This window comes from Cylas formicarius, unplaced genomic scaffold (genome assembly GCF_029955315.1).
Source record: "Cylas formicarius isolate icCylForm1 unplaced genomic scaffold, icCylForm1.1 PGA_scaffold_8__14_contigs__length_24414737, whole genome shotgun sequence".
Classification (NCBI taxonomy): Eukaryota; Metazoa; Arthropoda; class Insecta; order Coleoptera; family Brentidae; genus Cylas; species Cylas formicarius.
The window spans coordinates 21,028,363-21,046,069 of record NW_026844361.1 but is presented as its reverse complement, the minus strand read 5'-3'; the positions used below and the strand labels follow the sequence as shown (position 1 = coordinate 21,046,069).

The window sequence follows — 17,707 nt, the reverse complement described above, 5'->3', positions numbered from 1 at the left end:
ATTTTTTTGTTAATTGTTTTGTTAAACTCTGGCAAGAAAATGGCTACTCTTTTTGCCATTTGCATTGAAAAGCCGATTACTTCAAAAGAGTAAATATTCCTTCTCCCTAATAAATGTAAAAGCCAGTTTCAGAGGCTGCTATTACAGATTTATGTAACATAATTGTGTTTATAGCTTATTTCTTTTGACAAGAATCCAGAAAAAAGTGAGAAGGCTGTCTGGGTTAATAAATACATCATCTGATATTTGTTTGAATCATTGAAAATCACATCGTTTTTATGGAAGGATAAGTATCTTTATCCCCCCTAAAGGAGCCTCTCTGCAAGAGCCCAAGGAAGATAATACCAACAGTTCATAGATAATTTTTTTAGCTTGTCCAATCTTAAATTGGCTTCAATCTCTACTAATTCAAATATCAGGTTGTTATGGTTATAAGACCTCCCTCTCTCTCTCACAAATCTGTGTGCCATTGGGGTCAAAAGTCTTCACCAAGTAGTAAGGGCGAACCTGATTTTGTTCAAGAGCTGCGAATCTCCTTCAGCACAAAATTTCCATTTTCTCCAACCTGTCGGCTGATATTTATTCCTTACACTACGAAACATGCCGTCATTCAGAATATGCCGGAGTCTTCTGCGCCAATTTTCCGAACATTTTCCTTCATCACATATCATCTGATATGAGCAAGTGACCATTTCCAGTCAGCATCGGCTCTGTTTTCGCAATTTCGTAAACCGAGTTTCGTTCAATTGACGGTGGACATTTTAAGGCTTCTCGCATACGGATTGGTGAGGGAATAGAGAAGCCAGACGCATTAGTATTCAATGTCCTCGGGTAAAGCTTGAACGTCCGAAGTTATGTTTGTCAACACGCATATGTTGGCCATAACGGATATAATGTATTTCAAGTACGTGTTGCTGATCATAATTTTGGTTTTCCTCTATTGACGTGAGAACAAACTACTGATATAGCGAAGGTAATTTTAACTAACTCTAACTCATTGTATTACGTCCGGGACTAGTCAAAATCTGAATATTGTCGAGAAATATGATCCTGATAGGCCTGAGTCAAATGACATTAGTTTCGTAGAGCACTTAAAAGGATAATAACAGTAGAACAATGTCTATTTTCACTCGGGAAAGGTTCAAAGCTAGGTAACTTTGTGCTTGCTTGCTGTGTGTATTTATGCTTTTAATAAAACCTGCAACAAAAATGAGAAAATCAAAGAAAGGAAATTGCTTCGATGCAGCAATGGTAGTTTTATATTTTATGAACGAAAGGCTCTGAAAAGTTTCAGGATATAATATTTTTATAAACCATTAACAATTACTTAGTAAATATTTCCATCGTTTAATTATTTTATTTAAGTAATTATTTAATATTTCAGTATATCGTTTTTGCATGTGATCGCATTTTATTTTAAATTCGAAAATGGTTTAGATTAGCCAAACATTTATTACGATGAGCTAGATTTTGATTAGTTTTAGCGGAGACCTTGTGTAGACTAGTGGTAATAAAATGACAAGTAATGATCGATCCAAAAGTTAAAAATGGTTCGTATGCTGTGTTCACAATTCTAAAAGTAGCATTTCCATATCACTAGTCCACTTAATTTATTTATGTATATTTATTTATATATATTGATTTCAAAATTGATTAAAAAGCTTAAAAAACTGTTGCTGTTAGTGGTGGGATAAAAACTTTGATCGGTGAGAAAGAGGTGATGAGTCTGTTGATTATGCAGGTCTACAAAATTAAACTTTTTGACAGTTGTTTTTATTTTAAAAACTGATTTCATATAATTTTGGTAGGTTTTTCTTGCAAATGTTAAAGAAAAAAAAAAGATATTTCTAGAATAATTTTTTTTTATTCAGCAAAAAAGTGGCATCCTAGTTGAAAAAAAGCTTTACTCAGACTTTTTAAAGTGAAATCTTCGTCTTTTGCACATCTCGTTTTAACATCCAGCAGTAGTCCTCCATCATCGTTATGCTCGATCTGCCTTGGTATGGCCCTTCCATTTCCTTAATGTCCTGGTGTAACCTCTCTCCCTGTTCTTCACTAACTGCTCCAACATTTTCAGGAAAATAGTTGAAGTGTGAAAACAGGAAATTCATTGTCTGTGCGTAATGTTTTTATCTGAGAGCCAACAAAAATACCTGCAAATATTTGAAACACTGTCCATTTTTATTTAAGGTTTCAAGAAACTGCTTTATCACCGCAAGTTTGATATGAAGAGGAGGCAGTTAAACTGTTTTGTGGTTAACTAAGCTATCCGCTCAGAAATAAAACATGCCAATTTTGTATAACCCCCCTGTTGTATAAACAGGTATAAAAAAAGTTATTTGGATTGTTCACAAAATGTCTTCTAACCAACCAAACTGCGCATAGGTTACAATGCTGTATTGACGCTTCTCCGCCAACTCTGACTTTGCAGCGAAATCTAATTTAACTCAGTGTTGCCAAGTCACGTTTAATTTCGTAAAAATCAATTTATTTAAAAATCATGCCTAACATAGAACAAACATATTCATGTCATAGGTATAACGTGAGCAAAATCAAGCAAACAGTTTTCAAACATCAAACCACTGTAGACCTGTGTTATCTGTATCAATTCAAAGAAGACATAATATAAGAAAATTACCTCAACATGACTTTAAAATCATCGCAAGTGAAAATCTCGTGAAAAGTCGTAGAAATATGATTTGATAAAACCTCCGTTTTCCCCAAAAATCTAAAAAGCAAAAGCTTTGATCTTGGATACTTTTACTTTTTACTTTTACGACTTTATTTCTATTAGTGTACTGAGGGTCTCTAGCAAAAATTCAGCTCGGACGGAAATTCTGGTATTTGAAAATACCATTTTGAATAAATTATAAATTTTGTTTCTTTTAGTTTTATAAAATTTTTATTATTTTGTTATTAATCAGAACTTTGGTTACTTAAACTAATTAACTATAACAATTTTCCACAAGAAAAAAACACACGCACTCAAAATCCAAAAACGAGTGACGTTTTCAGTTTCGGCGTTCCGCTGCCGCTGCCGCCCTCGCGTCTCGCAAACCCAGCGAGGGGATGCTGGATGCTGGCCGTATCGATCACTGAAACTGTTTTCGGAGCCCGTCTGGACCGGCAGTTGTAATCGGGAAAGCGGCGGTGGCCATTTTCACCGTCGTCGCCCCCGGAAAAATGTAGTGGCAATGCGGTGGTCGGGTCAGTAGTTATGGGGTTGTTTTTGGGCTTGATTTACGGTTACCTTTGGTTCGCCAGCATTTTCGCAGGTAAACAAAACTTCTGCTCTATTGTTAAGTTTAACAAGGGCGTAGATCAGCGGCATAAGAAACTTCGTCGTGGTATACTTTAGTTCAAATTGGACAATCAATGGACACATAAAGACGATAATTATCCCTATTATCCCTAATTATTTTACAAAGGCCCTAAAGTAAAGCCTTACCAATTAAAGATCACACGAGATTACAGATATTACGGTTCACCCAATTGCGTTCAAATATTCCTTTTCCAATTACGCAGAGTTGTTCTTAAAATTCCTGTGATACTATTTACAAATCTTCTGGATTCGACCTTCATCGGTTAGGGTGAATCGAACTTGCTGACGTTTCGCCAATCATCCTGTTGGCTTCTTTAGAGCTTAACGGAAACTGGATTTTTCGTTCTAGTTGATAAATTCAGTGTCAGATACTAGAAGTTTACACCATATATATATATATATATATATATATATATATATATATATATATATATATATATATATATATATATATATATATATATGATGACACTATATTCCGGGATATCATCCGTTCGCTCGTTGAACTCCGACTGGAATCCTGCAAATCTTGCATCCGACTGGAATCCTGCAGACGTTTCGCCTGCAGGATTCCAGTCGGATGCAAGATTTGCAGGATTCCAGTCGGATGCAGGACTCCAGTCGGAGTTCAACGAGCGAACGGATGATATCCCGGAATATAGTGTCATCACATTTTTCCATCCGTGAATCAATACGTGAGAATATATATATATATATATATATATATATATATATATATATATATATATATATATATATATATATATATATATATATATATATATCTGTGTGTGTGTATATATATATTCTTCAATTTCTCTTGGGTATTCGGTCTCTCGAAAACAATTAATGTGATTCTTCTAAATCTTTATTAACGTTTCGATCGTAATTTCGATCTTTTTCAAAATATTCTTATTTTGCCCCTCATTTAGCTCTGTTACTCTCAATTGTAATATATAAATAAATAAAAATCTATTATTATTATTAATAGTACTTATGGCTTAGTTCATTTAATGCTGTGGAGGTAGACGATATAGTCATTTGCACCTGACTGTAATATATCTGGTAAAATAATTTAATGTAGTCGTTTCTAGGATACGCAGCTTTTTATTGCCCTCTGTTCCCTGTCGTTTTCCTGTCTAGTCGACTCTACAGGTGCATTTTCGATTTCGTTTTGACGTTTTGGCAGTACTATCCGACGGTAAGTATCAATTTCGGGGTGTTAACCAAATGAATCGAAAATAAGGTATTACTCCGTCCTTTTCCAGGCGCTGCTGGAATTCCTATGCCACTGCGACGTTCAGGTGACCGGGGACGCGATCCGAACCGACGAAACGTCGCTACTAGTATCCAACCACCGTACCAGGACCGACTGGAACTTCCTCTGGCCGGCGATGTACTACGCTATCGAGGGCAAACGCAAAATATGTCATTCCACCAAGTTCATTCTAAAAGACGTAATCAGGTTCATCCCCGGACCAGGATGGACGATGCAGCTGAGTGGATACCTTTTCGTCAAGAGAAATTGGAGCATCGACAAAGAAACAGTTGAAAAATATATCAATTTCGTCTCCAACATCTGTTACAAGCACGTGCTGGTCCTCTTCCCCGAAGGTACTGATTTGACGGAGAAAACGAAACGAGGCAGCGATCGTTACGCAGAGAAGAACCACCTGAAGGTGTGCCAGGTGAGAGAAGGTGGACGGTTTCACACTGAAGTTATTTTCCGTAGAAATACCAGAACGTGCTGCATCCGAGGACCACCGGGTTTGGATATATCGCAAGCAGAATGATGGCCGATGGTTGTCTGGATGCCCTGTACGATGTCACTATTGTGTACCCGGACGTAGTGCCTCAAAACGAGAAGGTTTTGTTCTCCGGAGGCTTCCCGAAGCGGGTGAAGGTTCATCTGGTGAGGTGAGGTGATATATTTTTTTATTTAAACGAGATCAAACGAACGGCAAATTTTTTTGACAGGTATCCTTCGTCATCGCTGCCCGCGACGGAGGCATCTCTCAAACTGTTTCTGGAGAACCGGTGGTCGGAAAAAGAGAAAACCATCGAGGAGTTCAAATGCACCGGTCGGTTTTTGCACGGAAAAGTTCTTAGCGATAAAAGCAACAAGTTGGAGCTTTATATCGCGCTGGTATTTTGGTCCGTTCTTCCGTACGTGGTACTGTACGTTTTGTATGTTTTCACGTTGTTCCGTCACCTCATCTTGATCGATAGTTTGCTTTTGGTGGGCTTGAATTGCGTCGGTCGAGGTTTTCCCGCCTTTGAGATCGGTCTTCATAACCTCAAAACGAGCGTATTGGATCTATTCCGAGATCGAGGTTAAAGAAGCCGGTTTATCGATGCAGACGATTAAGTTGAAGTATTTTAATAAAAGACCACAAAAAAAATTAATTAATGTTGGTTTGAAGTATTCTTTTAAGCTGGTCAGGCATTACATTATATACTGAAAGCGCTAAAGATTCACGAAGCTCGAGATTGATTATATCATAGTTTCGAATTTTAATATAATTAAGTTGTTTTTATTTTTTCCCGGATTTAATTGACAATTATGGAAAATCTATCGAGGTTAGGAAATTTTGAAATGTAATGTATTTTCCATCAGCGGATAAAAGATATTTAATTCTGAGAGTTGATAAATCGGCTTCGGTCTCGATTTGCTTGTGTGTTAAAATGAAGAAAACAATACGAGAATAGCGTAAAATCAAAATTTTTTATATATAATAATTACACGGTTTTAGAGAACGTCGCGTGATAAGTAAAAAAAACCTATTTTACTGCAACATTTTTGCATATTTTAGTAATTTTTAACATTTTTAAAGTTATCAAACACGTACATTTTTTTGATTTAAATAACCGAAACTGTTTTTTCATACGTAATGAAAACTTTAGAAATAGTAAGTATTTAATAGTTTTGTTGTAGATAAGCACGGCACTGAGCTCATTGGTATTTTTAACCGGTGCGAAACAAGAACCCCTGTAAGTGCTATATGTATAGAAACTTACAATCGGTGTTTCCAGAGATTCGAATTGGAAATAATTGCCGTCAACTTATCACTCAAATAAATCTCGAAAATATGTATCCACAAAATTTTTGAAAAAAAAAATCTTGTCGCGCGACAAGTAGTTTGTAATTATTTCCTTGTCGTTGAGTGTTTATTAGAATGTAAGAGACTTCACTTATTTTTAATTAAATTTGAGTTTTTTGTATATTTTTGGACCACTATCGGTTCTATGCGTAGAATCTATGGATACTGTGGTCCGTGAAGTGATGACGGCAGCTCTCCCGTAGACCTAAGACGTATGCGGTTAACGTGTTTCCGTATGCAACAGGGCGGCCTAAATAGCCTACTTGAGAAAACCGTTTTCGGAGAAAAATGGGAAACATGTTTAGATTTAGACGTTAGGTTAACTTTTTTTCGTATAATTTTCGATCAGTTCTTCGTTTCCGTCAAGATGGAAGACTTCTTGGCAGTTAAACAAACCAAAGATTCATAAATAGTACTATAACCGTTAGGTTTTAAGTGGAGGACGCGTGGCCGAAATATTCCTGTAAATATGCCGATATATAGAAGCTGTGCGTCCGATTTAAGATAACTTTTGTCTTGTCTGGTGTATAAAAAATTAAATTTTTGTTTGGGTTCCTATTGAGTTGTAGCGTTTTCGAGAAAGAATTGAACGTGCCAAATGAATAAGTCTCTCAAAAGAGAACGATAGCGTAGTATTGTTTTAAGTCACTATATTAAAAACTAGATTGTATTTGTTTCTGTTTACGTAAGTGTACGTTGATGTTTTAGTGTGTAATATGGATGGTGTTTATTGTCACGGCGTTTTATTTTATTCTAAACCACGACACGTAAACCTTCCGGGCACAACAGGACCAAATAAAAATGGCGATTGGATTAACGACGGTTACAAGTTTATTAAGTAAAAAAAGTATGACAAATAGAATATCACATGTATTAAGGTCAGCGCGCTATATTACACAATAACTAAGATAACAATAAGTTGAGCAATATTGATGACATAAGGTACTTAGCTGGAACAGAGCATTCGATTCGAAATGACCTGCTCCATTAAACAAATAACTAATTTTAAATTATATATATGTAAACCCCATAGAACCCCCCTTCCCACCCTAACTAACTTTGTAAACTCAGAAATCATTTGACATAAATCATTTTCCGATATTTCTATAAATTTTGAACCAAAACGCGTAAATTATAAAAAATCGTCGATGATGCTTAAACGCATTTAAAGTTTGCAGGTTCTGTACGTTTTTTGAAATTGACAATTATCCCCATTAATTTTTTTTATCCGGCTATCGGAAATTTATTTCTATTTTTTGAGTTTTACGTAGATCCAAAGACTATCCTATAAAAGTAATAAAAAAGAATCACGAAGAAACCAATTTTGACTATCCGGTCCAAGATGAAATATCTGAAACAGATGGAAAATTCCAGCTGAATTAAAAAGAAAACTATATCCATAAATTACACGGCGTGATTAATTAGATTGTATTTCTGAAAGTGTATTGGCCATTTGGTCACACGCGCTCGAAGTTCTTATTTATATTTTTATTATATTTTAATATTCATCTGCAAAGTTATAACAATATTTTTTAAGTTCGCGAAATTAAAAGTAAAACAGAGCAGGTAAAAAACTGAGAACTCTTTTGAAAACGGCCGATACATTCGGCGAAAAACGCGTCAACGCAACTACTTACATTTTCATATTCCTCTTCGCTGCTGGCAGCATATCATCTGTTTCGTGGAAAATATGCCTACGGGAATACATAACGCAGTCCCGCAAATACGCCTTCAAGTCCACACCATCCGCTTCGACCTTGTAAACTGCTTTCTCCTCTGCAGTCAGCTTCTTCCTCAAACTCAAAAAGTATTCGAGGTTAAAGTCCCACGCCTTGGTGGTGTAGTACTCGAACATTTCCTGGCCCTTGAACAACCTCTTGTTGATGTCGTACAATCTGAAACGAGACCCCGAAGTCACAAGTCATGTTGCACCTATCTAGAAGGTTTGCACGTACAAGGGTTTGTATCCCAGCACGAGAAGTAACGCGTCTATGAATACTGCCGGCATCAGTTGAAAAAGGAACACGTTGATGAGATGCCACGGTCGATTTTTAGTCATGGTACCCCCAGGGTACCACATTATATTGTTAAACGGCACCTGAGTGTTGATAACTTCTTTGCCTAGCTCGATGATCTCCTCCCAATTGACCTTGATGTCTGTCTCGGGCACGCAAGCATTGAAGACGTTCTTTTTGCCGGTGTTTAAATAGTCCCAAACGGCGACAAGCATGATGTTGATCGTGCAGTCTGCTGGGATCAGGTTGGCGTACGATTTGCTGTCCATGTACATCGAACGTATGACTCCTTTGCCAGCGCCGATGAATATACCCATAGGGCTTTGGAGGTTGTTGAAGAAGCCGGGGAGTGGGTCTTGGAAGATCGGTATCACTGAAATTATTAAAATGCCAATTACTTCCGTTCATTTTAGAACTTTTAAATTATTTTTAATTTTTCCGAAAACAGGCAACTGATTTTTTTGGCAACCAAAATGTTTTTAATCTTTTTCGGGAAAACGTAAAGAGAGAGAAAAAAGAGGAAACGGACTAAAATCCCTTTGTTTTGAAATGGTAGAATACGCTGGTCAGATTTTTTTTTTTTTAAGAGAAACATGTTTGATATCAAAATAAATAAGAACTAAAAGTTCAGATTTTCACGAAATTATATATTTTTACATGACAATTGGTTCGACAACACCGTGTCTATTTAAATGACCATAAAACCTTAATTAATGTTGTTGCGAGAATTTAAGTTCAGTAAATGAGGGGTATTTAAATCTAATTGATCGTTAACCAATACATTTGAATGTCTCATTTTGTTAATCTCCATTGCTTCCGATAAATTTAATTTTCTACTTTTTGTGGCTGTATGTAAAATATCAAAATTGTCGTCAAAAATGTGTCTTTCTGTGTTTAAGTGTGTAGCATAATTAGAATGCAGACTATTGTTTTTAATAAATGGATTTTCATCAAGTAAAAGCCACCTCGGTTCAAGACTTGATATAATTATTTTTGATTTGTTGACCTAAGAGTGTATCAACTGTTTCTACATTGATTCGCCCTGTATATTTACCGACTGCGGGTCTAACGATGATAACCGGCAACTTGCCGACTTCCTTGTTAACGAGACCTTCGGCGAGGGCCTTGGAGAACGTGTAGCTGTTGGGGATGTCGCCCAGAATTCTGTAAAAAATATATTGATTCGAAACCGGCTGGTTTTAAGCTCGAATCGCTCACTGTTTCGTCAGGTCGGCCATACTGTCTTCTCGAATCCAGTTGACACTGTTGAGGACCTCGTCTGGGTCGGCCGGAGGATCATAGGCCTTTTCGTAGAGGACATCCTCTTTGGGGAAGGCGTAGGCGGTGGAGACATGTACGAAACACTGTAAATCAGGGAGAAATTACGGTGAAACCAGATAAAGCAAGCGGGTCCTTTTTTTCGTAAGGTTTTTTACGTATATACTGTGTGTGTCCTTTCACCGCATTCTACAGGCAGCGGCGTCGCACATATATATGCTTGATTTCATTCGTTATGAATTACATGACAAACAAAATTGAAACAGGCTGAGTTAAAAATATGGAACGATTATGCAATGTCAAAAGAAAAGTTTGAAAAAATGTTGAAAACGCTTTAGCTTTTTGGCTATCGAATTAAAGGATCCGAGAATCGAAATACTCAATAAATGAAACGTTTGGACCAGCTTTTGATGCGCGTTAATTATTCTTCCAGATATATTTTTCCGGTCGCTACGCCCCTGTCCCGCCGATCTAAATTTCCGTCTCGGTTAGTTCGATACAGGTTTCGCGAAATCTAGGACAAAATTGCAGCAACTATATGCATCCTCCGTGTCAATAACAAATTTTTTTTTTGTGCAACAATGCGCGAATTATTAAAATTACTAGTTTAGTTGAACAGTGATAGAAAATTGCTTGTTTTTGTTCACTTCGCGGGGAAATTTTTATTGCCATAGTTAACGAGGTAAAAGATGAGATTTATTTGCAAGGAAAACAATCAAATGGTAATATTTTTTATAATTTTTACTACTAAATAAAATAACATAAAAAATATATATTTTCGAAGGTTTTAATAATGTATTAATGTATTAATAATTGGTAAATTATTAACTAAACCTGGTAAAGAAGCCTTTCTCCAAAGAAAATTATTTTATTGCAATTACAATTGAGAAAATTTCATGCTATTGTAAATGCATGTCCATTTGCGAAGTCTTTTGATAATAAAAAAGTGTACTGTTAATGCAAAAAGATTGATTAAATACAAAGCTTTACAGGAGACCTACCTTGTCCTGGCAATTAACTGATGTTATTTATTGTATATACTTTTTAATTGTTGAATTTTGATTCTATTAATGTGTGATGTCTTTATTTACTCCGTGATATGTCCCACAAATTGCCAATAAGGATATTTTGAATTGAATTGAATATCCTTCGGTCAGCGGCTGTTTTTGAGAAAAAATATTAAATACGTCAAAAAGAAAATAAAATAAATAGAAATAAATATATATTTAATACATTTAAAATGGGCAAATTGACAATCATTTTTGATATGATGGCTCTTGTGGGTCGATCACAACCGAGATCTATAGGAGTCATTCCAAAAAAATGTCACAGTGTACTAAACACATCCACGTGACTTCGGTTCTCTACCTTAAGCTTTTCGCACTGCTTCGCCAGGTCCAGCATGAACTTGGTGCCCCTGGTGTTCATCTGTACCGCATACTTAATTGTATCGTCAAACCTGGTGGTAGCTGCCGAGTGAAATATAAAATCCACCTCTTTGCACAACAATTGCCTATCTTCTTCCACGATACCAAGGTTAGTTTCGAGGACGTCACCGGGCACCACATGGCACTTTTTGATTGCGTCTGGACGCAGCTCGTTCAGCATCGCGAATAGCTAGAAATGAAGTTATTATGATTTTTATGTTTATTTGGTAGCCTATTTCGGTAGTGTGTGGAAAAATAGCAGGTAAAAACATTTTTTTTTAATGAGGGACGTCAGGACGTTGGCTTAGCGCTTACCGGGTGGTTAAACATGTCTTGGAGCCTGTTCTCGGGAGTTTTGCCCTTCTTCGTTCTAATTAGAAGGTGGAGCTTCTTAACGTCAGTGGTTCGCAGCAGTTTTTCGATGAGTACTTTCCCTAGGAAACCGCTAGCGCCCGATATGAACGCTATCTTGTCCCTAAACACTTCGCTTATCCTGTTGCCCTCGTCGCCCATTTTGTTGTGCACGTGTAAAATTTTACTTGAGTCTCTGGTTTATTTGCGAAAATAAAAAATCCTAAATGGTAAAGCAATTTATTTTTCAGAACTACATGGAACAGAGTATATTATGCTAATGTAATAATATTTAATCTTCAATGAAAAATAGTATATTTCGGTATTTAATTTTGATTTTTTATTTTGTCAATTCTAGACTATAAATGTTTTATTACTTGTAAAAAGACGCCAGCAGTCCCTTTCAATTAACTTAAACCATCTTGACGCCCGATATCCTTGGGTAAAGGGTTTCCATATTTTATATATAATATATTACATATTATATTTGTTATATAATATCCTATACCTAAATTTGGCCGGTTTTGGTAATGAAACTCTTTTTTTTATTTACATTTGCAGTTAGTTTTTTTATAGAAGGGAAACTATTTTAGCAATATGCGTTGATATTTAAAAAGAAAGAAATACAGGGTGATCAAAACTCACATTATAAATTTAAATAAAAAAAATGTTAAATCTTAAATATTCTAAAATACTCGATTTTTATAAATTTATGGTATTTCGACTTAAAAAAAAAGTATACAAGGTTGACCATTTAAAAAGGTTGTAGGTTGGAAAATATTAGCAAATTAAAAAGACAGTTTATTCTTTGCAACATTTAAAAAAATATATAAAAATGAGATTTCTTTAGAAAAATGTATATTATTTATATTATAATTTCTGGCCATTTGGATATTTTTCAGCAAATGTTTAAATGTTTTTGATAATTGCTTTATTTTTGGACGTTAAACAAATTTAAAAATATTTGTGTTAACTAAATTAAATTAAAATTAATTAAAGGCATAATTTATAAGAGTTACAAAAAAATGTTTTTTCTGCTGTTTCGCCGTTATCAATGCTATCTGTGACTTAGATATATGCTGTTACACACACAAATATGTATAGAAATTCAAAAATACAATATTTTAAAAGTGTAAGTGAATCCAAACAAGTTTGCTCTTTAAGTTTTTTTATATTTTTTACATATTCCATGAGGTGTCATCCCACAATAAACGGGATACTCAAATTTTCCCTCAGAAATCTAACGGAGCCATAATGGAAGGCTCTGTGATTACACAGTGGACATTGAAACGATTCATAGCCCGCGATTAGTGAGCGAACGGCCTTAATAATGGTACCCAGCGATATAATTTAAAAAAATATGCGCGAACCAAATTTTTAAGACCCATCTGACGCTGTCAGTCGACATGAAACTTCTTTTCGTTTATACGATCGTTCTCACGGTGTTGATAGTGATCAATTTCGCGTTGCACACCTACGTGTTGTCGCACAATGGAGTGCAGTACATCAAACGTCACTGCGTAAAAGAAGACGAAGACCGAAACGTACCTCCAACTCCGGAAGAGAATTAAAACCGTAGAACCACCTTGTTATATTTTGTTGCAGTGTTTTGCACGTTTTGGTCGCTTTGTGTTAAATGAGTTAAATCAATAAAATAATTACGTAAAAGGGAGAATAGGGTGAATAATTTAAAAGGAAATTATTGGCAGGACCTCTTGCATAAAACAATCCGTAAAATATTAATTTCTAACATTGCAAAATTAAATGCTCTGTTGGGGTTTTTGAATACGTATTTCATACATAATATGCGCCTATTAATCTTTATCAAAAATTAGAGGATAGGCAAAAATAAATTTTTCTTCGGTTCTCGTCGACAGGCTCAGAACATAATATGCTGACATGTTCATAGTATATATATGAGGAAAATACTCTTCGCACCTTAGCCGGACTCGATAGCATTCATGGTTATTAGTTTTTAAAATCAGTATATACAATAAAAGCGCCTGGAATTGTTTAGTCATTTAACATTGGGTCTAATGTTCTTGATATCATTACATGTGATTTTCTTATCACAGTGGCAAGTGCTCACGATCAAAACTTACCTTCAGTTATTCCATGGGGTGTGTCGGTAATAAATGAGCATCAAACGCAAATTGGAAGAAGAAGAAGTGTTTTTTTGCGATCAATACAATTGGACAATATTACACAAGAAAGTGCAACCACTCTATAACTTTTAAACGGCTTCAGATAGCCAAGAATCGTAAACCTAATAGGATTGCGAAAACTGTTTTTCTGAGTTCTCGCCACTCAAGCACATACAATTTTAAAGTATTTGTTAAAGCTAAAAAACAGTGTTTTGTTTAATTTTTTTTTACAGAAATACAGTTAACACAAGCATGGGCGTACTACTCACTAGTTTAAATTATTTTAATTGTTCAAAGAACACAAAATACGCCTTCAAATGCATTGACACAATACACAATAACCGTTAGAGGACTTCGCTTACGTCACAAGCGATCACGGGATTGGCCAATCCTATTAGGTTTACGATTCATGGAGATAGCGATTTGAAATTTGAGTGGGTAAATATAGGCCGAATGTCCGATTTTTTGACAATATGTCAATGGTTTGAGCGGACACGACAGTAACTTTAGAATTTTAAATGACATGAGCTATATTTTTGTGCATTTTTGGATTCAGGAGATCATTGTACGTAATAAAGGAAGGTTTTCCTCTTTTTTTGTTTTCGTTTTAAATTTTTATTAAATTTAGAAAATTGTGTCTAGGAGGCTGTGACCATCATAAATACTACTGACCGGGTCACTTGATCATGTGAAAAATTGTAAATGAAACTTTACTTGTCTAATGGCAAATAGCATTTAATGTAATGAAGTATTACTTTCTTATGTTAACCCAGTTTTTTTTCTTCCCGTGAGCTTATTTTTTAACGGAATTTGTAAATTTTTGGTGCCAAAAATTTACAAATTCCGTTAAAAAATAAGCTCATTGTTAATTGTCAAGTCGGTAAGATTAAAAATGCAGAAGAAACTCTCGACAAGCTCACGCAGTGGAAAGAAAGAAACAGGTTGGTATTAAAAACAAAAATAAAGGAGAGTTCCTTCTGAGATTCAACGACCAGAATTTTTTGTTGAAAGTATTTTATTATTGATGCGCTTTTGGAATACGAGGATACAGTAAAAACTAACATCAGTATTGTATGTATACGTACGTATATTTTTATAAAAGTTACTTACTGTTTACTTATCTGTTTTTTTTTAAATCAATAAAAAAGTAAAAAAAATATCCTGTCCTACGTAGAATAATCTCCTGACTCTAAAAATGCAAAAAAATATAAGTTTCCGCTCAAACTGGAAGCGCAACCAATGACTACATATTGTCAGAAAATCAAAAAATTGGACCTTCAGCCTATATTAACTCTATCAAATTTAAAAGCGCTATCTCAAGCCGTTTAAAAGTTATAGAGTGTTCCCGCTTTCTCGGGCCACCCGGTATATGTCAATCATAAAAGATTTTGACAGGTGTCAGGTCTTTTCTTCATAAGGTCAATGATAGCCTTCTTATTATATTTTTTTATGACAAACTCAAGACAAGTCACGAGTCACAAGTCTGATCAGGCTAACGGAGGCTTTAAAAAATAAATGTCAGCCGTTTAGTACCTTAATTTGACCTTAAACGAGCCAACGATTATAATAACTGCTTTTCTCGAACTCCGAACTGCGAACTAAAAAATGCGAACTCTGGAACGTTGCTTTGCGCAATTTTTTTGCTTTTTTTAATTCAAAAAGCATTTAGTAAATGGAGCGCATGGGATACGGTTCATTTAAGGAAAACCCATGCGAAAAAACTCGAATGCGACACAAACAAAAACACGAATTTCCGAATAATCTGCATTTTTTATAAATATCGAACTGCCTCGAAATGTGGCGGAATTTTTTAATTTATGCAAATTTCGAGACTGCACGACGCGTCACCGAAGAAAGATCCGTTTAACGACACCTGATCCGCAGATCAGGATTTAAATTTATCTCTCGTCAACGATTTAATGAGCCTATTAAAAAAAATTAACTCTACCAATGGTTTAACTATATCTTGTTGGCTTTGAAATTATTGCGTTTTTAATGGCCGTGCATAATGTTTTAACGACGTTTCAATTTGTCGATTGTTGCTGTGTGCAAAAAAATGCGAACATTCGTCGAATGCGCGATCAGAACGAATCGGGCCTTCCCGAATATTCGAAACCTGCCAGACGCTTCGCATGGTCAAAAATAGGGGAGAAACTCGTCTGGCAATTGAACTTTTTGAAACTGCCGATATGGGTGCCGCGTTTTAACTGGAATTAAGAACTTTTATGTCAATAATTAATTCAAAATAATAAACGACGGCTATTGTCGCGAAATAGGCACGTCCATAGGCGCTGGACATGGAAATTTGCGTTACCGATCTTTGTTTCTAGTAATTAGTTATTGAAATAACGAATTAATCTACACCACAAAAAAAGAACCAAAATTCAATTACAATTTTCAAATTTTTAAAAAAGTGGAATAAAAATGACCAAACTGAAATGTTAAAATCTTTGAAAAATAAAAGAAATTAAAATATATATATATATAAATTAGTACATTTTTTTAAGAAAGTAAATGTGTATGAAACTATATTCAATGTTCCATATTTAATGGCGTGAAATTTAATTTGCAGCATGGCGTCACAAGTGCGCATAAGTGTACAAATCGATTTTTATTTATTTGGATTTCGATAGAAGGTAATTACTATTTGCCCAGCAGTTCGGAGTAATTTTACGACCATTGGAAAATAATTGGCAAATAATGACAGCTGATGTGCATGCGTTAAGAATATGTTTGAGAACAAAAAAGGCATAACATTTTAAGTAACCAAATCGGATTCCTGTAAAATCATCGGAAAAGTCTTAAAAAATAAAGTCCTAGGTTTGATTTAAAAAAAAACTTAAAAAAATAAAAATAAATTAAAATATCTCAAAACACCTTCACTGTTTTGTATTAAATTTAAAAATTACAGACACAGAAATATACAGGGTGTACTCATGGTGCATCGAGTGTTAATATCCTGAAAATTATTGGCGGCATAAAAAAATAATTATGAAACACGCTATGTATTTCTTTACATTTGGATTATACGTTTCATTTAAAACATATTTTTAATAAGGTTTTTGGAAAATGTGGGCGTTATCGCCTTACTGCTTACGTTAATACAATCAGCGGTTCTAAAATATGATCGATAACTGAAGAAATTTCAAGTTTTTAAGATAGAATGACTTTAATTAACATTAACAACCTCAAATACAATAAATTTCAAGATATTATCAATTCGTTATATTAAGAATCGTTCAATTTCAGCGAAATCCATTTAAATCTGAATGTAACGTCCACAGTTCAGTGAGAATCAGGATTGTCAACGGAAAAAATGCTCAAGAAACTGTAAAAATAAATTTATAAAATCGAATAATAGGAAAAATACAAATAAGCGGCCTAATTTTTTTGATTTTAAAATATTACTGATCACTAGCAAAAACCAGAAAAAAATCATCAACAATCAGTACGCGGAATATTAATATAAAAATTCTACGGACAAAAAAAAAATCGCGACAAATGATTTCGGCGAATATATTGAAACGAATGACCTTTTGACACGCAACCCACGCATTTAGAAAAAAACGACTTACAGAGTTTTTGGTTCTTGGGTTTCTTTTGGTATTTAGAGATGAAAAATAACAACATGTATACTAATATAAATATATAATAAAAATACAAAAAATGAACAATTTTTTTTCACAAATGTTGGTTAGTTAACAATTAGACGCTTCGATTTAAAAATCAATACCGATGTTTGTGTAAACTGTGCGTAAAATGTGAATATGGATTCGATATATTTTTTTCCAAAATATGAATTGATAACGTGGAAAACCGCAGGATACGCATTCAAAAAATATATAAGAAGCCGTCGGTGAAACTGAGTCGAGATCCGTGACAAGAAAAATCGGCGAAATTTTTCACCCGGAAACGACAAAGAAAACTCACCCACGCAAAAAAAAAACACTGGAAGCTCCGTACTCGCGAGCGATGTGACGACACGGCTTTAGGCAGGTAGACGGTATTATCAGATCGGTTTGTGGCACTGCAATGCCAATTACCATCTGAGGCGTTTGCAACTTTCGTT

General features: G+C 34.9%; 2 protein-coding genes across 3 annotated transcripts; one reads left to right on the top strand and one right to left on the bottom strand.

The window, feature by feature from the left end:
• Positions 1-818: 818 nt before the first annotated feature.
• Positions 819-7,159, top strand: LOC132706693 (lysocardiolipin acyltransferase 1-like). Its single transcript, XM_060678171.1, has 6 exons — positions 819-973; positions 3,016-3,275; positions 4,417-4,523; positions 4,591-5,001; positions 5,055-5,239; positions 5,300-7,159. The coding sequence occupies exons 2-6, from the start codon at positions 3,218-3,220 to the stop codon at positions 5,658-5,660; spliced, it is 1,122 nt and encodes a 373-aa protein (XP_060534154.1). The 5' UTR covers positions 819-973; positions 3,016-3,217; the 3' UTR covers positions 5,661-7,159.
• A 77-nt stretch (positions 7,160-7,236) lies between these two features.
• Positions 7,237-17,701, bottom strand: LOC132705814 (putative fatty acyl-CoA reductase CG5065). 2 transcript variants are annotated; one of them, XM_060676712.1, is made up of 8 exons: positions 17,569-17,701; positions 11,459-11,690; positions 11,085-11,333; positions 9,657-9,802; positions 9,493-9,602; positions 8,379-8,811; positions 8,061-8,318; positions 7,237-7,774 (listed from the first exon to the last, which is right to left on the bottom strand). In XM_060676712.1, the coding sequence occupies exons 1-8, from the start codon at positions 17,682-17,684 to the stop codon at positions 7,687-7,689; spliced, it is 1,632 nt and encodes a 543-aa protein (XP_060532695.1). In that variant the 5' UTR covers positions 17,685-17,701; the 3' UTR covers positions 7,237-7,686. The 2 variants fall into 2 exon arrangements, with proteins under 2 accessions (XP_060532695.1, XP_060532694.1); XM_060676711.1 differs by having other exon boundaries at positions 11,459-11,717; positions 17,569-17,689.
• Between the last annotated feature and the right edge of the window lie 6 nt (positions 17,702-17,707).